The sequence below is a fragment of the Pogoniulus pusillus genome, chromosome 25 (assembly GCF_015220805.1).
Source record: "Pogoniulus pusillus isolate bPogPus1 chromosome 25, bPogPus1.pri, whole genome shotgun sequence".
Classification (NCBI taxonomy): domain Eukaryota; kingdom Metazoa; phylum Chordata; class Aves; order Piciformes; family Lybiidae; genus Pogoniulus; species Pogoniulus pusillus.
Genome location: NC_087288.1, coordinates 20,090,929 through 20,115,165, shown reverse-complemented (window position 1 = coordinate 20,115,165; position 24,237 = coordinate 20,090,929). Strand labels below are relative to the sequence as shown.

At 51.6% G+C, this 24,237-nt stretch overlaps 1 protein-coding gene across 2 annotated transcripts in view; it reads right to left on the bottom strand.

Annotated features, from left to right (window-relative positions):
* The window catches only part of LOC135186708 (phosphofurin acidic cluster sorting protein 2-like), a 74,311-nt gene that overhangs the window by 20,990 nt on the left and 29,084 nt on the right, over positions 1 to 24,237 (bottom strand). For both annotated transcript variants that reach the window (XM_064164677.1, XM_064164678.1), the window contains exon 2: positions 2,827 to 2,914. In XM_064164677.1, the coding sequence (XP_064020747.1) occupies positions 2,827 to 2,914 (88 nt within the window). The remainder of the gene's footprint in view (positions 1 to 2,826; positions 2,915 to 24,237) is intronic.

The window sequence follows — 24,237 nt, the reverse complement described above, 5'->3', positions numbered from 1 at the left end:
GGGACCTCTGAAGATCACTGAGTCCAACCCCTCTGCCAAGGCAGGTTCACCCAAGGAAGATCATGCAGGAACACATCCAGGAGGGTTATGAATGTCTCCAGATATGGAGACTCCATCACCTCTGTGGGCAGCCTGTTTCAGTGCTCTGTCACCTTTAAATTAAGGAAGTTTCCCCCTCATGTTCAGAGGGAACTTCCTATGTTCAAGCTTGTGTCTGTTACCCCTTGTCCTGTCAACTGGGCACCACTGGAAAAGCCTGGTCCCATCCTCCTGACACCCACCTTTTCAGTATTTCTAAGCATTGATGAGATCCTCTCTCAGTCTGCTCATTTCCAGACTAAAAAGACCCAGCTCCCTCAGTCTTTCCTCACAAAGAGATGTTCCAGTGCCCTCAGCCCTTGTAGCCCTTTTCTATACCCTCTCCAGCGAGCCCTTCTTGAACTGGGGAGCCCAGAACTGGACACAGTGTTGCAGGTGTGGTCTCCCCAGGGCACACTCCTCACTTGGAAGCTCCCTTTTAAGACCAGAAGGGCATTGTGACTGTGAGATCGGACATTCTAGACAGGTTTACACCACCCTTTAGGTCACATACACTCACTGAGCAGGTTGTCCTGCCAGCACTGGGGCTGCTGTCTTGGCACCAGCCCCACTCAGACAGGGTCAGAACTTTGTTTGCATGTGGTCTGTCCTTCAGAGCAGCAACTTCCTGATAGGAAAACCTGCTGAACCCAACAGAGGCACTACTGAAATGAGAGAAAACAGAGCTCCTCTTTCCACTAGTCCTCAGCTCCCCCCTTGGGAACTTAGAGCTCCTCCACAAATTACACGCGTCAGCTGTTCCCATCCAAAAGATGGAGATGGCAGCACTCACTGGGCAGCCTTCAAACAGCTTCTTGCTAGCATGACTCATCTGTTACCTAGGAGAGGAGCAGGAGGGATGGATCCATTTGAGACCACTCTGTGGGCAGGTTGTGCTGAAGCTGCCTTCAGCTGCCATCTGCCTTCCATCCAGAGAGGCTCAGCAGTTTAGAAGCCTGCCAAGGTGGCTGGTCAGGGAGGTGGAAGCAACCTGAGGAGGTTCACAAATCCACCCAAGTCTTACAACGAGTGTCAAGCCACAGGGTAATGTGGGCAGAAGGATCATCCTCCAGCTTTCTTCAGCTCTGCAGGGAGCCTATGCCAGCATACAGCCACAGGGACGTGGCCACGCAGAGTGGAGGGGACCATGGTTAAATTAAGACCCTGAATGAAGCCTCTGTTCCTTCTACAGTCCCTGTGGCCTCAAACAGTCACTGCTAAAGCCTGGCAATTTCTTTTGCAAACACAGTGCAAGGCTGTGATGTGGCCAGGATGGAAGTGGCCTGTTAGAGCTGGAGTTCCCCTGCACAGCCTCCCATTTGCAATGCCTGGGAGAGAAGGCAGCTGAGGACAGACGGACTCAGAACATGGCAGACCCACAGTAAAAAGGGCTGCACAGGAGCTCAACGTTTCCCAGTTCAGAGAAGCACAGATATGTTAGGCTGACAGTGCAGGAAGCACAAGGAGCCAGGGATCAGTTTGGCCATCCCAGTCATACAGGACTGATGGCCTCTAGCTGGTTCCCATCCCCCCAGTCCTGTGCTGCTGTCACCTGTGGCCCAGCACAGATGACTCAGGCATTTCCAGGAGCCACGTTGTTCCCCTGCTAAAGCCTGCACCAAGGGGACACAGGTCTGGGGCCAGAAGCTGAGTGCTTCCAGCTCTCCTGACAGACAGACACCGACGGGAAGGCCAGCAAAGGCGGGCACTGAGCAGGAGCGCATGAACCGCAGCCTGCTCCTGGCCATGCCCTTCACACCTCTTGCTCTCAGTCTCTTTGAGGTGAGCGTATCAGGTCTGCCATGAAGGCAAACCCTGGCTCCCAGAGCTTCACTAATACTGCAGCTTCCAGCACTAATCCAGGATTTAGATCCTAATGTGTGTGTGGCATAAAGAAGAGCTCCGTGAGAGCACAAAGCCGCTGAGCTCCCGCCCCCATGATGCTTTCAAAGGGATCAGCAGCTTGTCTGCCAGCTGACAAGAACGAAGGAAGGACACCAGCATCCCAGCTGGGCTAAGGGCAGCTGTGGTGAGGACAGCACACTCAAGGGGCATCTTGCTTCCATGCTGTCCTTTGACAAGCAGAAAGGATGTGCCTGCACCCAGAGAGATCCATCTCTTCATCACCAGCTCCACAGAGGAAAGGAGGGAGGATCATACGTACCAGGATGTGTGCAAACTCCCTATCCTCCTGCTGGCAAAGATCCTCCTTTCTCCCCTCTGCCTGACTCACAGTAGAGGCACCAGGCCTAGCTGGGATGCACAGAGCAAGGGAGGGGACAGCAGATGCAGCAGTGAGCTCACACAAGGTGCAAATGTCAGCCGAAGTCATGCAAGGAGCAGCTGAGCCCTTGCCCTCCTTCCCCACCCTCCACTCTCCTGGGAAGAGGAGATGGAGGACACCAACATAAACCACCCAGCCCTGAGCTTGTCCAAAAGGTGAGGAATGGTGGGGCAGGGAATGCCAAACTCCCAAGATTGAGAGGAGGGCCTTGGCTGAGACAGGCAGGGATGCAAGGCACACACACACTGCCCCGGTACAGAGGCCTCACTGGTGTCTCAGCACCAGCCAGCTTGCTGCTATCTCCAGGGAATCATTTCCCCCTGCCTGAGAGCCAACACCTCCCCAGGACTGCTAACCATGACAGAAGCAAGGGGCTGGCACAAAGCGAGGGACATGCAGACCAGCACTTCACAGCACAAGGATGGGCTTGCTGCCATGAGGCAGCAGCAAGGAGAGGAGCCTACCTGAATCTTCACAGCGATGAGCACAGAGCTCAGCTCTTTGTCCAGCTCTTTCAGCACTGTGAGCTTCTTCAGGCGCAGACTGCAGAGCCTGTAAGACAGAGAGAATTGGACACATTCAGGTACCACCATCCCTGGGGCCCTGCCACATGGTACCTGGTGCTCGGAAGGCAGCCTGGATTCTTGGCCCAGCTGCAGGCACAAGCTTGGCCAAGGAGCACTGGCATTCACGTGCCACTGAGACAGCCCATCGGGGAAAAAAGGAAAGAAGGAAAATTAACAGAGCCAAAGCAGGCTTAAGGGATTAGCATGCAACAGGAAGTCCAATAGCAGCCCATGTGGTAAGGACATCCCTTCACCAGCAGGACTGTTGCCAGCTCTGCTTAAATCTACCTTGGCCACAGTGCTGTTTATTTATAAACCAAAGCACTTCAATCCACTCTTGCCCTGGACACACAGCTAAGGCAAAGGTTCCCAGGCAGACACCACAGCTCAGCGCTTCCCTGGCACAGCACCACACAGAACTGACTGGGGAAGCTGGGAGACAGCGGGAAGCCTCGTACAGCACTGACAGCCTCAAATCCTGGGCACTCAGTACCAGGAGCCTGGGGCTGAACGAGAAGAGGTACTTGTGCTGCTCCGAGGATCAGCCAGCGCCTGCGAGGCAGCCACCCCAGCCTCCTGCCTTGCTTACAGCAGCAATCCCATCGAGACACCACTGTGTCAGGGAGCACAGGCCAGACACTTTTTACTAGCAACACTGGCAGGCTCCTGATTTTAATGTGCCCCACACTCACTGTCTGCACTGCTGCAGCCAGTGGCACCCAACTTCTGTGAGTAGCAGTGCGCTGTACCTCAGATTTAGGCCACCTCTCCTGGAGAACAGATGGGATGCTCCCAAACACTTTTCTGTCTGACAAACTGTGTGCTCTCTGTGCCAAATCTATTCTCCCCCTGCTTTTTCTGCAGTTGTTAAGGAGGAGAGAACCTGCTCTTGCCATGCTAACGTAGACAAGGCTGCAGAACAGCCCAGAGGTGGAATGATACCAGAAAGGGAAGGACAGACAGCCATACTGCAAGGCTGGTTTAGGGCTTAGAAAGCACTCACACCTCCTACCACGTTCCCACCGTGCCAGCTAAAATGATTTTAGCCTGTGAAGAAGGTTTGCTGGACTGTGATGGAGCCCTGCTGCTCAGTTCTTTGCATTGGGATAGCAGGGCAGGTTGGAAATCAGAAGTCAGAGGGGAGTACAGGCAATCTCTACCCACCTCTTTGCTAGGTGGTCTGGATTCCTTCAGCCAAAGCCCAGGGCTACAGCACTCCAAAGCTCCTATATCCTCTGCTCCCCAGCACTGCAATCAGTGACCCTTTCTCTGTTCACCCCTCCCCTCTGAGACTCTGCTTGTGGGAAGGGTGACTTTTTATCCCCTGAGGTAAGCTTCTCACTTCCCAGAAAGGCAAGGTTAGGTGTGAGACAAGGAGAGACAGCAGAGGACAGGACAGAGTGCTAGCAGAAGGATGTGGCTCTGCAGCTACACCAGGTGTAGTAAGGAAAAGCTGGCTAAGAGTCTAACACCATCACTAACCAGTGCTGTCTTTTACTGTTCCTAGACAAGCCTCAGAAAGAGCAAGGCTTGAACATGTACCATGAAGACAGAACATCATCTCGAACTTTCCCTGCAGCACTGAGCTAGTCACAAGTTACCTGCACAGCAAAGTCACCCCCGAAAGAGTCAAACTTCCAGAAGAACATCCAGTCTTACTCTGAGGATACTGAACTCTGAAAACTCCAAGTGGTAGTTGTTCAGGCTGTTAAAAACACACTCCTTAGCCAAATGAATTCATTCGTTAGCTCAGGGGAGGACCCTGAGGCACTCAGGAGCACCCACAGTACCTGCATACAGATCTGCGCTGCCCGCTCAGGCAGCTTTTCATCTCTGACAGGCACTTTAAAACATCTTCCCTTTTTTTCCTACCCTTCTACAGTTCTCAAGATCTCTTTTACATAGTGGGAGATTCTGTACTCTGGGCCTGGTTTCAGAGACTCATCAAACAGTTTGGGTTGAAAGGGACCTTGAAGATTACTTAGGTCCAACTCTGCTGTCAGTGGCAGGGACACCTTCCACCAGACCCAACTCCTCAAGGCTTCATTCAACCTGGCCTTGAACACCTCCAGGGAGGGGACATCCACAACCTCCCTGAGCAACCTGTTCCAGTGTCTCAGCACCCTCACTAGAAAGAATTTCTTCTTAACATCCAGGCTAAATTCACCTTCTTCTAGCTGAAAGCCATTCCCCCTCATTCTATCACCCTTGTTAAAAGTCTCTTCCTGGCTTTCTTGTAGGCTCTCTTCAGGTACTGGAAAGCTGCTATAAGGTCTCCCCAGAGCATTCTCTTCTCCAGGCTTAACAGCCCCAACTCTTTGCAGCCTGTCCCCATAAGGGAAGTGTTTCAGCCCTCTGATCATCTTTGTGGCCCTCCTCTGAACCTGCTTCAACAGCTCCACGCCCTTCTTGTGTTGGGGACCCCTGAGATGGATGCAGCACTCCAGGTAGGGTCTCACAAGAGCAGAGCAGAGGGAGCCAATCACTTCCCCTCCCTCCTCTTTTCACACTGCAGCACTCAATGACCTCATTAGCTCAGGTATAGCCAGAACTCCAATCCCTGCTCAAAACAGTGCTTTCTCAACCACCACTGCCCTTCCCCTCGGGATCAGCAGGCACACTCTGGATTCTAAGTGTATTTATTTGCAACACAAGAACAAGAGTTTTTCAGAGGGTGCAGCCTAGACTCGGCTGTCCCTGATGACCCTCTTCTGATCTGTTACTTAACCAATCCCTCCACCCCCCACATCTGTGTCACGGGCAGCTGCTCAGCTCTGGTACCGGACAGTGATGGGTCTCAATAATCCCTGCAGATCTCTGCAGAACAGGATCCACCCACGGTGATCAGAACGGTTTGGCTCTTTCAACACTTCAGCCAAAACCTCACAGCAACTACCTGTGCTGGTTTGAGGCCAATATTTACTGAGGGAAATTAAATCCTCAGCTGTGAGAAGAAAGGAAAAAACCAACAGTAATCTGCCATGATGGGGAGACAGGGAGAGCAGCTTGATGCAAGCTAAGTTCCATTTACTGTACCTTCAGCACTTGGTTATACACCTTAACACACAAGCTAAAAGATCGTGCCAAATCCTAACTGGTGATTAAGACAGACCTCAGTACAGGTCTCATTAAGACAGACCTCAGTACAGACCTCATTAAGACAGACCTCGTTCGTTAGCAGCTAGATAAGCAAAGGTTAACAAGCCGCAGGCTCCTATTCCACATAACTCTGTCTGCTACAATATTCCTTAAGGTCATTTCGACCCTTAACTCAGTGCTTGTCCCCTTTATACACTCTGAACCCATGGCTTATGCTCCAATATGCCAAGATCAAGCAACTATACAGCACTACAAGTCCTACCATTGCCAACAGTACTCTGTCCCTCAGTTTTCTGCTGAGGAACACAACCGGTCACTTCTCACACACTGCTCAGCTCCCACTTCTGGCTGTGCCTTCTTGCTGGCAGTCTGCTCTCTGTGGCTGCCTCTGCCCTTAACTCTCTCATCCACCTAACCCCTTTTTCCTCTAACCTCCTCGTGGTCTTTTTTTTGACATCTCACCTCAGATCTCCTGATTTATCACATGAGATACACACAGGTTGATCCGGTTATTTGCCTCAGGGAAAGAGGGAGAGAGAAGAGGGGTTTGGGTCAGGAGCGCTCCTGGGGACTCTGATTGTTTCTGGGAGGGGTATGGTGTTTCTGTGTTACTTTTAATTTGTATATAGGATCATAGAATCAACCAGGTTGGAAGAGACCTCCAAGCTCAGCCAGGCCAACCTAGCACCCAGCCCTAGCCAGTCAACCAGACCGTGGCACTAAGTGCCTCAGACAGGCTTTGCTTCAACACCTCCAGGGACAGCAACTCCACCACCTCCCTGGGCAGCCCATTCCAATGCCAATCACTCTCTCTGACAACAACTTCCTCCTAACATCCAGCCTAGATCTGCCCTGGCACAACTTGAGACTGTGTCCCCTTGTTCTGTTGCTGGGTGCCTGGCAGAAGAGACCAACCCCACCTGGCTACAGCCTCCCTGCAGGTAGCTGTAGACAGCAATGAGCTCTGCCCTGAGCCTCCTCTTCTGCAGGCTGCACACCCCCAGCTCCCTCAGCCTCTCCTCACAGGGTTTGTGTTACAGGCCCCTCCCCAGCTTTGTTGGTCTTCTCTGGACACCTTCCAGCACCTCAACATCTCTCTTGAATTGAGGGGCCCAGAACTGGACACAGTACTCAAGGTGTGGCCTGAGCAGTGCTGAGCACAGGGGCAGAATAACCTCCCTTGTCCTGCTGGCCACACTGCTCCTGAGCCAGCCCAGGATGCCATTGGCTCTGCTGCCCACCTGGGCACACTGCTGCCTCATCTTCAGCTACTCTCTACCAGCACCCCCATGTCCCTTTCTTGCTGGCTGCTCTCAGCCACTCTGTCCCCAGTCTGTAGTACTGCCTGGGGTTGCTGTGGCCAAAGTGCAGAGCCCTGCAGCTGCACAGCTGTATGTATTTGTGTCTATCTGCCTGTACCTTGTGCTAAGCTGTAAATACAGCTTCGCTCTTAATTCCCGGCTCTGCTGAGTCTAGGCTGGGCAGAGGGGTGTGTAGTACCCAAACCATCACACTACTCCATCATCTTGCCCACAACTGATCACTCTGTGATTCCCTCTCCCTTCCCCCCTGCAGTCACTGACTTTTTTGGTAGGCAAGTCATAAATTTGGACCTGCTTGCAGACATAACAAAAGAGTGCAAAGCAACTGGTTTTAAGCTGTGGAACTACTGCAAGGACTTCTTCTATGTGATGAGCACCTGACCTACACTTCATGGCTCTCTACAACTACCTGAAGGGAGGTTGAAGCAAGGAAGGGGGCAGCCTCTTCTCCTTGGTGTCAAGTGACAGGACCAGAGGAAACGGTCTCAAGTTGTGCCAGGGGATGTTCAGACTGGATGCTAGGAAGTATTTTTTCACTGAAAGAGTTCTCAAACATTGGAATGGTCTGCCCAGGGCAGTGGTGGAGTCACCATCCCTGGAGGTGTTCAAGCAACCTGTTCCTTAGGGACATGGTTTATTGTCAGCCTTTCAGTGCTGGATTGAGGGTTGGACTGGATGATCTTTGAGGTCTCTTGCAATTGCAAATGTTCTGTGATATTCTGATAGCCAACAATGCCTGACACCAGCAAGGAAAATGAGCTCCAACAGGACAGTTTGACAGCCCACTGGAACTTCAGGATTTCTACATTCCACCAGTGAAAGGTACTCACCACTTCACAGACTCATTGAATTGCTTAGCTTGGAAAAGACCTCCAAGATCATCAAGTCCAACCATCAAACTAACACCACCATAGCCATTAAAACATGTCCCCAAGTGTCACATCAACACATTTCTTGAACACCTTCAGGGACAGTGACTCCATCACCTCCCTAGGCAGCCTGTTCCAATGCCTGACCACTCTTGCAGCAGAGAGCAATGAGGTCTCCCCTCAGCCACCTCCTCTCCAGACTAAACAACCTCAGTTCCCTCAGCCTCTCCTCACCAGACCTGTTCTCCAGACCCTCCACAAGCTTTGCTGCCCTTCTCTGGACATGCCCCAGCACCTCAGGAAGGACATTAGAGTGAAGCACCCAAACCTGAACCCAGTATTTGAGGTGTCACCTCACCTGCACTGAGTTCAGGGGCACAATCACTTCCCTGCTCCTGCTGGCCACACCATTCCTGATCCAGGCCAGGATGCTGATGGGCTTCTTGGCCACCCGGGCACACTGCTGGCCATGTTCAGATTGCTGTCAGCCAGCACCCCCAGGTCCTGCTACTACCTTAAAAAATGCTGCCTTCTTTCCATCACTAACTGCAGTAGTCACCCAAAACTCTCCTTCCCCTTTCATTTTTCAACACACAACAAAACAAAGCAGAGCTCCTACTTTTCACTCCTTCTGCTCTACCTCCTTATTCAACCTGGTACAAAGCAGGAGTACATCTCCCACCACTGCTGCTGGCTGAGGGGGTAAGGAAATGGAATACCCATGCACATCCTCACATTCACACCCTGCTCACTGTCACATCCCCCCACTGAGGTCATCACGGAATCACAGAATGGTAGGGGTTAGAAGGTACCTCCAGAGATCATCGGATCCAACCTCCCTGCCAAAGCAGGACTATCTAGGGCAGGCCACACAGGAACATGCCAGGCTGGCTTTGAAGGTCTCCAGAGAAGGAGAGTCCACAGCCTCTCTGGGCAGCCTGTTCCAGTGTTTCATCATGCTCACACTCCTCGTGTTGAGGTGGAACTTCTGTGTTCTAGCTTATATCCATTGGTCCAGTCCTGTTACCAGGTGATGGTAACACCAAGAGTAAGACATGGGCATGCACACAAACACAGGCACCCCAACAGCACCAGCCCTGGCCAAAGGGCATGACAGGTACAGTCACTCAGCTTAGCTAAGCAAGCACTAACTTCTGATGCTGAACTGCAAGCAATTTCATCAAAGCTTGGGTTGGGGTGAGGAGGCAAAGGATCAAACTCAGGAACTCACTGAGTCAACTGATAGCAGGAGAACCTCCAAAGTGAAGTATTCAACAGTATGTTCTTAGACACTGAAGTCATACTTTGAAAACCTAGAATCACAGAATGGTAGGGGTTGGAAGAGACCTCTGGAGATCAAGTCCAACCCCTCTGCCAAAGCTGTGACCTGCCCTAGGTGATCCTGCTTTGGCAGGGAGGTTGGACTTGATTTCCAGAGGTCCCTTCCAACTCCTACTGTTCTATGACTCCGTGATTCAGTTACACAGTGGTGGAGCAGTAGCCTTAGAAGAATCCTGCCAGAGAAGCAGTTTGAGCTCTGTGCAAACAAGGAACCTGCTTTTGCAGAAGACACAGGCACTGAGGAAGCAGAGGTGTTACGGAGCACATCTACTGGGTTCAAACGTGGAAGACGAAGGCTAGAGGGAGAAGCAGGTCAGCAACAAGGGCTCTTTGAACAGCCTACCTGCTCAGTAATGGGGTTTAAAACCTCAGCAGCAGTCTCACACTTCTTTTGAAGAGACATGTTAGCATTCTTCTGCTGGCACCCTGGGCCAAGAGAAGAAATGGGTGCTTGGATTACTGACCGCAGGTGAGTGGTGCCTCACTCTGGGCAGGATCCTTCTCCTGAACGTTTGCACCAATTCCTTCAGGTGGCAGCAGCCAGGATCACAGAGGCAAGAATGGTAGGGATTGGAAGGGACCTCTGGAAATCCTTGAATCCAACTCTCTGCCAAGGCAGATCACCTAGAGAAGGTCACACAGGAACACGTCCAGGTGGGTTTTGAATGTCCCCAGAGACAGAGGTTCCACCACCTCTCCGGGCAGCCTGTTCTGTCACCCTTAAACAAACTCCTCCTCATGTTTATCCAGAACTTCCTATGCTCAAGTTTGTGCCTGTTACCCCTTGCCCTGTCACTGGGCACCACTGGAAAGAGCCTGGTCTCATCCCCCTGACACCCACCCTGTGTTTTGCCTGCAGCTCCCGTGCCACCTACAAACGTCTGAGCACATCCACCTATCCTGGCACTGGCCCTCCATGCATCCTTGTCAACACCACCATCAGATGCACAATCAGCAGCTATGTTTTCAGTAGCACAAGCATGCAGGGAACAGAACAGAACTGCAATCTCGGCAGGGTATACACCAGCAAGAGCAAGATGCCAACCTCAGTCAGGTCAAACAGGAAGCAAAGGGAAGAAAACAGTGACCAGCAGGTAGATACATTGATCTTTCCTTGTCTTCTGGCTGCCTGCAGCTGCCCAGAGTCCTCCTCACAGCCTTGTGCTATTCCAGACAGACTGCAGCCTCTACTCAGAGGCCAGTGCAAGCCCTGGCAGTGCAGCACATGCAGCAGGACCCCAGCACGGCTGTGCTGAACTGCAGCACCTTTCTGATTTCCTTTCTTCTCTCCTCACAGGACAGCCAGCCCACCCCAGCAGCCCTCACCGCGCTCGTCTGGCCGAGCAGCCCACGCTGACCGCTGCAAGCAGCACCATCTCACTGTGCACGCCGCACCAGGCATGCCGCGCTCCCGCGGCGCCCCTGCAAGCGAGCCTCGCTCCTGACCTCCGGGGCAGACCAGCTCAGAACAGCCTGAGCTCGGCGAGCAACCTGCCCCCGCGCTTGCTGCAGCCAGCTGCTCCGCTAAACACAGGCGAAAGCAGCTCTCATGGCAAGGACCGGCTCTGCCCAGAAGCTCCGACTGCCACCCAGAGGCTTCCCAGGAGCAGCTTGCTCTCCATCACGAGCTCTTGGCACTCCTCCGGGCTCAGATGTGTGCTTCATAGCATTGCACTCAACAGATGCACAGGAAAGAGCAGGTCACACACCCCACAAAGATAAAACAGCCAGGAAGAGGCACTAGGGTGGGTTAAATGCACCTACAAGATAAGGAGGTTCAGAGAAAGGACAAGACCATGAGCATCTCAGCCAGCAAAGGCAACTACTGGTGACCACCAGCAGCAGTTATCAGAGCTACTTAGCACCTGTATGTGAGAGCAGTCAGGTGTGAGGGAGGATCAAGCACTGTCAGGTCATGGATCATAGAATCACAGACCTTGGAGTCCTGGTGGACATTAAGTTATCCATGGGACAGCAATGAGCTCTTGAAGTCAAGGAGGCCAATGCTGTCCTGGGGTGCACTAAGAAGAGCATGTCCAGCAGGTCAAGGGATGTTCTCCTCCCCTTCTACTCTGTCCTAGTGGGACCACATGTGGAGTATTGTGTCCAGTTCATGGCTCTCCAGTTCAAGAGGGACAGGGGTACACTAGAGAGTGCCCAAGGGGCTGGAACTTCTGTGTTATGAGAAAAGGCTGAGAGACCTGGGGCTGTTTAGTCTGGAGGAATGGAGGCTGAGGAGGGGAATCTTCTACATTCCATGATTTGGGGTTACACTGTACTCAGTGGTGGAGCAGTAGCTTTAGAAGGACCCTGCAAAACTACCCAAAATTTCTCCTCAAACTGACAAATGTGCTGCCAGAGAAGCAGTTTGAGCTCTGTGTAAACAAGGAACCTCTTTTTGCACAAACACTGAAGAAGCAGAGGCTCCTTCCAAGCCCTACCAGTCTATGACTCTGTGATGAATGGATTCACTGATTTTGGCTGGAAGACATCACAGAACTCATCATACAGCAGAGACTTGTTGCATTTACCTAGGAGAGTATAAATATATATATATTAAAAAGTATCTTTCTAAATAACTCAGACGATGTGTAAAATCCTCCTCTTCCTCGAGCTTTCAGAGCTGGCATTCTGATAGCTACAGCCAAACTGCAGCCAAAACTGCACTTGGCCAAACCACTGCTTCCTTCACAAGGGTCTAACAGGTTGTACTTTTGAAACACCCTCGTTAAAAGAGATCAGCCAAGGTGCATTACTGGCAAGGTGCATACACTAGCCAGCAGCATCCTGTGCTCAGGGTGCAAAGTCCTTTTCTGCTACATCTACTGCAGGCTTTCAGCTGCTCTTGTGCTGCTAAAATGTTAACATATAGCAAGTGTACAAGAGAAAAGATCTGAACTCCTCCTAATGCTGCGTTTCTGATGAAAGGATGGCTGCAGAGACCTTATGGCAGCCTTCCAGGTCCTGAACGGGTGTACAAGAGAGCTGGGGAGGGGCTTTCTGTAAGGGCTTGTAGTGACAGGACAAGGGGGAATGGATGGATCCTGGAAGAGGGGATATTCACACTGGGTGTCAGGAAAAAAATCTTTCCAGTGAGGGTAGTGAGACACTGGAATGGGATGCCCAGGACACCTCATACCTAAAAGAACTTAAGACCAGGATGGACAAGGCCTTGAGCAACCTGGTCTAGTAGTAGCAGCAGTCCCTACTCATGGCAGGCAGGTTGGAACTAGATTTTGTTGAAGGTCCCTTCCAACTGAAACTATTGTATGATCCCTGCTATGGATTGAGAGCTCCCTCATACTCTGCCAGCCTGGAAAGAGGATCACACACACGAAGCATCCTTCCCACTTTGATCTCAGGATTCATTCGTGCCAGTGTGGCTGGTCTAGCTGAGAGCAGAGAGCAGCAGCTACCATAGTGCCAATGTGGCTGGTCTAGCTGAGAGCAGAGAGCAGCAGCTACCATAGTGCCAGTGTGGCTGGTCTAGCTGAGAGCAGAGAGCAGCAGCTACCATAGTGCCAATGTGGCTGGTCTAGCTGACAGCAGAGAGCAGCTGCTACCATGGTGCCAATGTGGCTGGTCTAGCTGAGAGCAGAGAGCAGCAGCTACCATAGTGCCAATGTGGCTGGTCTAACTGAGAGCAGAGAGCAGCTGCTACCATAGTGCCAGTGTGGCTGGTCTAGCTGAGAGCACAGAGCAGCTGCTACCATAGTGCCAATGTGGCTGGTCTAGCTGAGAGCAGAGAGCAGCAGCTACCATAGTGCCAATGTCGCTGGTCTAGCTGAGAGCAGAGAGCAGCAGCTACCATAGTGCCAATGTGGCTGGTCTAACTGAGAGCAGAGAGCAGCTGCTACCATAGTGCCAGTGTGGCTGGTCTGAGAGCAGAGAGCAGCTGCTACCATAGTGCCAATGTGGCTGGTCTGAGAGCAGAGAGCAGCTGCTACCATAGTGCCAATGTGGCTGGTCTGAGAGCACAGAGCAGCTGCTACCATGGTGCCAGTGTGGCTGGTCTAACTGAGAGCAGAGAGCAGCTGCTACCATAGTGCCAGTGTGGCTGGTCTAACTGAGAGCAGAGAGCAGCTGCTACCATAGTGCCAATGTGGCTGGTCTAGCTGAGAGCAGAGAGCAGCTGCTACCATAGTGCCAATGTGGCTGGTCTGAGAGCACAGAGCAGCTGCTACCATAGTGCCAATGTGGCTGGTCTGAGAGCACAGAGCAGCTGCTACCATAGTGCCAGTGTGGCTGGTCTAGCTGAGAGCAGAGAGCAGCTGCTACCATAGTGCCAATGTGGCTGGTCTGAGAGCAGAGAGCAGCTGCTACCATAGTGCCAATGTGGCTGGTCTGAGAGCACAGAGCAGCTGCTACCATAGTGCCAATGTGGCTGGTCTAGCTGAGAGCAGAGAGCAGCTGCTACCATAGTGCCAATGTGGCTGGTCTAGCTGAGAGCAGAGAGCAGCTGCTACCATGGTGCCAATGTGGCTGGTCTAGCTGAGAGCAGAGAGCAGCTGCTACCATGGTGCCAGTGTGGCTGGTCTAACTGAGAGCAGAGAGCAGCTGCTACCATAGTGCCAATGTGGCTGGTCTAGCTGAGAGCAGAGAGCAGCTGATCCCATAGTGCCAATGTGGCTGGTCTGAGAGCAGAGAGCAGCTGCTACCATAGTGCCAATGTGGCTGGTCTAACTGAGAGCAGAGAGCAGCTGCTACCATAGTGCCAATGTGGCTGGTCTGAGAGCAGAGAGCAGCTGCTACCATAGTGCCAATGTGGCTGGTCTAACTGAGAGCAGAGAGCAGCTGCTACCATAGTGCCAATGTGGCTGGTCTAACTGAGAGCACAGAGCAGCTGCTACCATAGTGCCAATGTGGCTGGTCTAACTGAGAGCAGAGAGCAGCTGCTACCATAGTGCCAATGTGGCTGGTCTAACTGAGAGCACAGAGCAGCTGCTACCATAGTGCCAATGTGGCTGGTCTAGCTGAGAGCAGAGAGCAGCTGCTACCATAGTGCCAATGTGGCTGGTCTAGCTGAGAGCAGAGAGCAGCTGCTACCATAGTGCCAATGTGGCTGATCTAGCTGAGAGCAGAGAGCAGCTGCTACCATAGTGCCAATATGGCTGATCTAGCTGAGAGCAGAGAGCAGCTGCTACCATGGTGCCAATGTGGCTGGTCTAGCTGAGAGCACAGAGCAGCTGCTACCATGGTGCCAATGTGGCTGATCTAGCTGAGAGCAGAGAGCAGCTGCTACCATAGTGCCAATATGGCTGATCTAGCTGAGAGCAGAGAGCAGCTGCTACCATGGTGCCAATGTGGCTGGTCTAGCTGAGAGCACAGAGCAGCTGCTACCATGGTGCCAATGTGGCTGGTCTAGCTGAGAGCAGAGAGCAGCTGCTACCATAGTGCCAATGTGGCTGGTCTGAGAGCACAGAGCAGCTGCTACCATAGTGCCAGTGTGGCTGGTCTAGCTGAGAGCAGAGAGCAGCTGCTACCATAGTGCCAATGTGGCTGGTCTGAGAGCAGAGAGCAGCTGCTACCATAGTGCCAATGTGGCTGGCCTGAGAGCAGAGAGCAGCTGCTACCATAGTGCCAATGTGGCTGGTCTAGCTGAGAGCAGAGAGCAGCTGATCCCATAGTGCCAATGTGGCTGGTCTAGCTGAGAGCAGAGAGCAGCTGCTACCATAGTGCCAATGTGGCTGGTCTAACTGAGAGCAGAGAGCAGCTGCTACCATGGTGCCAATGTGGCTGGTCTGAGAGCAGAGAGCAGCTGATCCCATAGTGCCAATGTGGCTGGTCTAACTGAGAGCACAGAGCAGCTGCTACCATAGTGCCAATGTGGCTGGTCTAACTGAGAGCAGAGAGCAGCTGCTACCATAGTGCCAATGTGGCTGGTCTAGCTGAGAGCAGAGAGCAGCTGCTACCATGGTGCCAATGTGGCTGGTCTGAGAGCAGAGAGCAGCTGCTACCATAGTGCCAATGTGGCTGGTCTGAGAGCACAGAGCAGCTGCTACCATAGTGCCAATGTGGCTGGCCTGAGAGCAGAGAGCAGCTGCTACCATAGTGCCAGTGTGGCTGGTCTGAGAGCAGAGAGCAGCTGCTACCATAGTGCCAATGTGGTTGGTCTAGCTGAGAGCAGAGAGCAGCAGCTACCATAGTGCCAATGTGGCTGGCCTGAGAGCAGAGAGCAGCTGATCCCATAGTGCCAATGTGGCTGGTCTGAGAGCACAGAGCAGCTGCTACTATAGTGCCAATGTGGCTGGTCTAGCTGAGAGCAGAGAGCAGCTGCTACCATGGTGCCAATGTGGCTGGTCTGAGAGCAGAGAGCAGCAGCTACCATAGTGCCAATGTGGCTGGTCTAGCTGAGAGCAGAGAGCAGCTGCTACCATAGTGCCAATGTGGCTGGTCTGAGAGCAGAGAGCAGCTGCTACCATAGTGCCAATGTGGCTGGTCTAAGTGAGAGCACAGAGCAGCAGCTACCATAGTGCCAGTGTGGCTGGTCTAACTGAAAGCAGAGAGCAGCTGCTACCATAGTGCCAATGTGGCTGGTCTAGCTGAGAGCAGAGAGCAGCAGCTACCATAGTGCCAATGTGGCTGGTCTAGCTGAGAGCAGAGAGCAGCAGCTACCATAGTGCCAATGTGGCTGGTCTAGCTGAGAGCAGAGAGCAGCTGCTACCATAGTGCCAATGTGGCTGGTCTAGCTGAGAGCACAGAGCAGCTGCTACCATAGTGCCAATGTGGCTGGTCTAGCTGAGAGCACAGAGCAGCTGCTACCATAGTGCCAATGTGGCTGGTCTAGCTGAGAGCAGAGAGCAGCTGCTACCATAGTGCCAATGTGGCTGGTCTAGCTGAGAGCAGAGAGCAGCTGCTACCATAGTGCCAGTGTGGCTGGTCTGAGAGCAGAGAGCAGCTGCTACCATAGTGCCAATGTGGCTGGTCTGAGAGCAGAGAGCAGCTGCTACCATAGTGCCAGTGTGGCTGGTCTGAGAGCAGAGAGCAGCTGCTACCATGGTGCCAGTGTGGCTGGTCTAGCTGACAGCAGAGAGCAGCTGCTACCATAGTGCCAATGTGGCTGGTCTGAGAGCAGAGAGCAGCTGCTACCATAGTGCCAGTGTGGCTGGTCTAGCTGAGAGCAGAGAGCAGCTGCTACCATAGTGCCAATGTGGCTGGTCTAACTGAGAGCAGAGAGCAGCTGCTACCATAGTGCCAGTGTGGCTGGTCTAGCTGACAGCAGAGAGCAGCTGCTACCATAGTGCCAATGTGGCTGGTCTAACTGAGAGCAGAGAGCAGCTGCTACCATAGTGCCAATGTGGCTGGTCTAGCTGAGAGCAGAGAGCAGCTGCTACCATAGTGCCAATGTGGCTGGTCTAACTGAGAGCAGAGAGCAGCTGCTACCATGGTGCCAGGCATTCACAGCACCACAAACTCCCAAGGAGGTTTAGTGCTGTCTGAACTGACCAATTCTGATGCTCGCAAGGCTTCCCCGCACCCTCCCTGAACCCAGCAGTACAGGTTTTTGTTTGATTTCACTCTTCCATTCTTCCATAAATACTGAAAGAAGCTGCCCAGCAGGTTGAAAAGCTAGAAGAAAAGACTAAACTGCTCTTGGGAACTACATGTTTTCCAACAACATTCTTTTCCTGCCAACATTTAATCTGAGTCAAGCCAGATGCAAAGCTGGCACCTCATAATGTCATTCTACAGTCTGCCTGTGCTGCTTTGTGCTAAGAAAAGTCAGCCACAGGAAAGTGCCCCACCAAAACATGATGACAGTATTCTCACCTCCAGGATCTGCACAGCCTGGGCCATGGCTATTTTCATGAAGCTGCTATGCTGTCTTCCCAGATGCATTCAGTATCTGGTAATGGCTTTCCCCACTAGTTTTAATTCTCCCCCTTTTCATCACTTTGTAATTTGGTACTTTATGCTGCAGCACTGCTTCTCACCCACCACCTCTGGAGCTCTGTAGACAACTTCCCAGGCAAAAGCAAAAGCTATCCAGGCAGCCTGAAAATGAGATTCCATTTTAGAACTAAATTTCCCAAGGGGTTTTTAATCTCTCTGATTCACAGGTCTCCAACTCCCTAATCGAGCCAACTGAGGCCACTGTGCAAACCACAAACAGCACAAGGACCCTTGCCCAAAAAGCTATGAAAGGGTAGTAGTTAAAATCACAACAAAATCATGGGATGCTATGGCTTGGAAGGGATCTCCAGAGATCATCTACTCCAACCCCTCTGCTAAGGCAGGAACACAGCCAGGCAGGTCTTGAAAGTCTCTAAAGGACACTCCACAACCTCCCAGGGCAGCCTGGTCCAGTGCTCTGCCACTCTCACAGGAAAGAAGTTTCTCTTCATGTTGAGGTGGAACTTCCTCTGTTCCAGTTTGGGTGCATACCCATTGTTCCTTGCCCTATTAGTGGGCACCACCAAAAAGAGACTGGCCCCTTATCTTGACACCCACCCCTCAGATATTTATAAACAGTCATCAAGATCTCGCAGCCTTCCCTTCTCAAGGCTGAACAGCCCCAGGTCTCTCAGTCCTCCTTTGCAGGAGAGATGTCCACATCCCTTACTCATCCAATACTCTCTGCTGGAAATATCATTCTGTGCATCCAATGCAGAGGATGAAATGGGAACCCTGAGATCTGCCTAGAAGAGTCTTGACAGCCAGTCCAACTTGTCACTGCCACAGACATAGCAGAGCTATCTCACATACACCATGGCAAGGAGCTGCAGCTTCCCTACTACTATAGAGCAGCTTTCCTTTGGGCACAGTGATGGCCGCAAGCGCTATAGCGTGCACTGCTTCTCCTCATCAGTCATAGCCTGAGGTAGGCCCTCCTGGAAGGAATGTCCAGCTTGCCACCAATCCAAAGTTGCTGGGCTGTGTCTACCTAACCATGCATGCTCTGCTGTATCAGAGATGCCACTCAACATGCACAGTGGAGAAGGCTGTACATGGTGCTATGGATCGTAGAATGGATCCAGCTGGAAAAGACCTTTAATGCTTGGATTTGATGACCTTATCTAACACTACCAAGTCTGGGACCAAACCATGTCCATCAGCACCACACCTCTGCATCTTTGAAACACCTCTAGGGACAGGACTTGTGGTGGTTATAAAGGTAACACTCTCGTTTGGCTCAGAATTTTACATGAAGAGCTGTATGGGATGCAGAAGAAAACAGTAAGATGCATCTATGCAATGCCATTTGTGTGCCAGGTTAGCATGTCATCTCCTCTGTAAACAGTTTGCTCCCCTTTGTCTTTCTGCCTCTTCCCTCCTCCATGCTGACTGACTTCTGCACTAACTTTGGCTGAGGAGGTAACAGTTGGGGCCTCTTTGCTTTTCTCACTGAGGGGAGAAGTAAGTGGCTATTAACTCCTTCTGGGCTTCATCCAAAGGAGCTGAGGAACAATTCAGGAGGATCTCTGTGAGGGTCCTTCTGTTATTTCTAAACTGTAAATATGTATTTTGTACATATGCATTGTGTTCTATGCTTTAGTTTGCTGTAAATAGAGAGATTCCTTTGCTTCTAAGCCATCTGAGCTGGTCTGGTCATTTTATTTGGGGGGAATTTTCAACCCACCACAGGGATTCAACAACCTTCCTTAGAAGCCTTGCAGTGGAGAGGTTTCTTCTAATCTCCAACCTAAACCTCCCCTGGTAAAACCTAAGGCAATTTCCTCTCATCCTCTTGCTTGTTACTGGGGAGAAGAGACCAACACTTCACTCCAACCTCCTTTCAGGGACTTGTAGACAGCAATGAAGTCTCCACTCAGCCTCCTCCTTCTCCAAACTAAACAACTCCAGCCCCTTCAGATGTTCTCTCTATCTCCAGACCCTTATAATATTATAGAAGACCTCCAAGCTCATCCAGTCCAACCTAGCACCCAGCCCTAGCCAACCAACCAGACCATGGCACTAAGTGCCTCATCCAGGCTTTGCTTGAACACCTCCAGGGACGGCAACTCCACCACCGCCCTGGGCAGCCCATTCCAATGCCAACCACTCACCAGCCTCATTGCCCTTCTCTGGACCTGCTCCAGCACCTCAATGTCTTTCTTGTAGCAAGGGCCCCAAAATTCAACAGAGTACTTAAGATGACACCTCAACACTGGTCAGGCCACACCTTGAGTGCTGTGTCCAGTTCTGGGCTCCTCCATTCAAGAGAGATGTTGAGGTGCTGGAAGGTGTCCAGAGAAGGGCAACAAAACTGGGGAGGGGCCTGGAGCACAAACCCTGTGAGGAGAGGCTGAGGGAGCTGGGGGTGTGCAGCCTGCAGCAGAGGAGGCTCAGGGCAGAGCTCATTGCTGTCTGCAGCTGCCTGCAGGGAGGCTGTAGCCAGGTGGGGTTGGGCTCTTCTGCCAGGCAACCAGCAACAGAACAAGGGGACACAGTCTCAAGCTGTGCCAGGGCAGGTCTAGGCTGGATGTTAGGAGGAAGTTGTTGTCAGAGAGAGTGATTGGCATTGGAATTATAAACAGTCTGGCTGAGGCACTTAGTGCCATGGTCTGGTTGAATGGCTAGGGCTGGGTGCTAGGTTGGACTGGATGAGCTTGGAGGTCTCTTCCAATCTGGCTGGTTCTATGATTCTATGAATAGTCCTAAATACACAGGGACAGTCACTTCCCTGGTCCTAACAGCCACACTATCCCTGATCCAGGCCAGGATGCTGTTTAGGGAAACCATGGAGCCAAGACCTGAGAAGTCTTTTGGAGCAGGCTCTCACTGCTTTTCCCCAGTAGCTGGAACAATAATTCTTCTCTGCTCTTGCTTATTTCCTCCTCATTACCCACAGCCTATGAGCTACCACTGCCAGGTTCTTAAGACGAGAGAGCAGATCTGGCTGGCAGAGCTTCTGCATAAACATGGCTGAAGAGTCAAGGCACAGGGGACATGAGCAGACACAGAGAACACAGTGCTTGTTGCTGCACTGCTCTGTATGACACAAGGAGGAAAAAAGCCCCACAGAGGTCATCAGCATCGGCAGCTGGTTCAGACCATTGCCACAGTAAGCTTAGTCAACTGTCTCCAGCTGCCACAGTCCTCCCACAATGACTTCTGCCAGAGTCAGATCAGAATGTACTCCTTAAACCATGCTGGATGGACTCCTTGGGATTCAAAATCCACCTTCTGCTTTCTAAAGGAATGGGAAGAAGTCTCATAGAATCACAGAATCAGCCAGCTTGGAAGAGACCTCCAAGCTCAGCCAGCCCAACCTAGCACCCAGCCCTGTCCAGTCAACCAGACCATGGCACTAAGTGCCTCAGCCAGGCTTTGCTTCAACACCTCCAGGCACAGTGACTCCACCACCTCCCTGGGCAGCCCATTCCAATGCCAATCACTCTCTGCCAACAACTTCCTCCTAACATCCAGCCTAGACCTGCCCCAGCACAACTTGAGACTGTGTCCCCTTGCTCTGTTGCTGGGTGCCTGGCAGCAGAGCCCAACCCCACCTGGCTACAGCCTCCCTGCAGGTAGCTGTAGACAGCAATGAGCTCTGCCCTGAGCCTCCTCTGCTGCAGGCTGCTCACCCCCAGCTCCCTCAGCCTCTCCTCACAGGGTTTGTGTTCCAGGCCCCTCACCAGCTTTGTCACCCTTTTCTGGACACCTTCCAGTACCTCAACATCTCTCTTGAACTGAGGAGCCCAGAACACAGTACTCAAGGTATGGCCTGACCAGTGTTGAATAACCTCCCCCATCCTACTGGCCACACTCTTCCTGATCCAGGCCAGGATGCCATTGGCTCTCTTGGCCACCTGAGCACACAGCACTTCATAAGAAGAATCTGCTGATCTCTGGGAAGCATTTTGCCAAGAAGAGACAGATCAGATTCTTAAGAGTCTCAAATACAAAGAATAAAAACATCAGATCTGAGCCTGAGCAGTTTCTCTTACACTCCTGAAACACAGATCTAAGCTACACTGGGGAAGAGTGGCTGGAAAATTGCCAGGCAGAGAAGGCCCTGGGGGTGCTGTTTGACAGCCAGCTGAACATCAGCCAGCAGTGAGCTCACGTGGCCAAGAAAGCATCCTGCTCTGGATCTGGAACAGCATGGCCAACAGGAGCAGGGAAGCGATGGGGTCTCTGCATTGCACCTACAATACTGGGGTCACTTTGGGCTTCCTCACCACAGCAAAGACATTGAGGTGCTGGAGCATGTCCAGAGAAGGATAGAAAGCTGGTGAAGGGTCTGGAGAACAGGTCTGGCGAGGAGCAGCTGAGGGAATTGTTCAGTCTGGAGATGAGGAGGCTGAGGGGAGACCTCATTGCTCCCTACAACTCCCTGAAAGGAGGTTGGTGTGAGGCGGGGGTTGGTCTCTTCTCCCTAGTATCAAGTGATAGAATGGCCTTAAACTGTGCTGGAGCAGGGTGGAGGTCAGGAAAAATTTATTTCCCTAGGTTGACAGTTGGACTCAATGGTCTCTGAGGTTTTTTTCCAACTGAACCAATTCTGTGACTCTCTGATCCAAGTCTTTAGCACAGTATCACAAACTCTCCCTTAAAACCAGAGCCAGCCAGAGCTTTGCTGGAAGTGTGTGTGTGTGCATGTATCACAAGGTGGTCCCTCAGCAGATGCTCCCTAGGCTGAAGTTCTTCAGAGCTACAGCAAACTGCTCCAGCAGAAAACCAGATTGCTGGTTAAGATTATACTGAACAGGTACCTGAGCGCTGATCCCTCCAGGTCTCCACTGGCGACCTTTAAGCACGAGCATTATGGATGCCAGATATTTAAACAACTATTTATCCATGTCAGGACTTTTCTCTTTGGTTGGTAGCCTTGACTTTTTAGGAGCCATCATCATCACTGGAGGTACTCAGAAGATGTGTGAATGTGGTGCTTAGGAACATGGTTTAGTGGTAGTGGCTTAGCAGTAGTGGTGGGACTGTGAGCTCTTAGTGAGTGGTTGGCTTGATGATTTCAAAGGTCTGCTCCAACCTCAATGGTTCTGATTCTACAGCACTGCACAGCAAGATACCCAGATTATCTTTCCCCTGTTTTGTCAAAGACTCTGCAGTCTCCAACTGCATTAAAATGTTCACTGATTCCAACTGTCAAGGCCAAGAAAGCAGCACAACCAAAGCAAGGCTTACAGGAGTATCTTTAACGTTTCTAACTGTTCTGCAAGTGTTTATGTAAGTCCTTTCTTGTATTCAAACACCCCAACCCTTTTGCTGGAGGAACTTTATCTTCTAAATCAAGAAATATCAAAGCATATATAGAACAGAATCCTCCATTCTTGGAGCAGTGTTTTTTAGTAAACAGCCACTGTCACAGCTCCAGCTGTGTGGCACTGCCCATGCAGTGCCTATCACTCCTGCTGAGGCTGAGCTGTCAGCACCACCTTGTGCAACAGAACGAAGACAGCAAAGCCACCAGGCCTTGCAACCAGGAGGTGAGGAGGAGTGGCAAAACAGTTTTGATTTGTCCCAGGGATTCTCCAGGTTATTCACCTCAGACAGAAAATTCTTCACTGAAAAATAAACAACCACAGTATCACAGAGCCACCGAATGGTTTCAGCTGGAAATCACCCTTGAGATCGAGGTCAACCTAAGAGCACTATGGCCAATAAACCATGCCCCAGAGTGCCATGTCCACACATTTCTTGGACACCTCCAGGGATGGTGACTCCACCACCTTCCTGAGCAACGTATTGCAGTGCCTGACAGCATGACTGCTTGGCCTGTTTTCCCACGGTAGACATGTCCCCAGCGAGCTGTCTGAGCAGGAATGGCCTGCAGATTCACCCCTGGAGGCGACCTTAGCAAAGAACACACAGAACAAACAACGGCTCAGAATGACCAGGTGATGCTCCAGGGAGATCCTGCTCCAAAAGACTTCTCAGGTCTTGGCTCCTCGGCTTTCCCAAACAGCATCCTGGAATAGTGTGACAGTTAGGACCAGGGAAGTGACTGTCCCTATGTATTTAGCACTATTGAGGTGATATCTTAAGTACTGTGTTCAGTTTTGGGGCCCTTGCTACAAGAAAGACATTGAGGTGCTGGAGCAGGTCCAGAGAAGGGCAATGAGGCTGGTGAAGGGTCTGGAGAATAGGTCTTAGAACAGAGCATCTGAAGGGACTGGGGTTGTTGTACTGGGGAGTTGTACTGGGGAGAAGAGGAGGCTGAAGGGAGACTTCATTGTTGTCTGCAACTCCCTGAAAGGAGGCTGGAGTGAAGTGTTGGTCTCTTCTCCCCAGTAACATCCAATAGGATGAGAGGAAATTGCCTTACATTGTACTAGGAGAGGCTTAGGTTGGAGATTAGAATAAACTTCACTGAAAAGCTTTGCAACACTGGGAGAGACTTCCCAAGGAAGGCAGTTGAAGCCCCACTGCTGAAGGTGTCTCAAAGATGCAGAGATATAGTGCTGAGGGACATGGTTTAGCCCCAGATTTGGTTGAGTTAGAAAAGTGGCTGGACTTGATGATCTTAAAGGTCTTTCCCAGGTAAAATGATTTTATGGTTCTCAGTCAGTAGCAAGCTGCTCAGCCAGGAGGATATCCTTCCCAGTACAAACCACAGAAGCCAGCCAGATCCTAGGGAAGGTTCTCCCCAGACCTCTTAGCATCACAGTACGACCAACGGCTCTCTCATGCTTGGTTAAAGCACACAGAACCTCTTCACACTGACATCTGCAACATTTATGGTCAAAAGGTGATGTATTACTGTGAGATGCTGA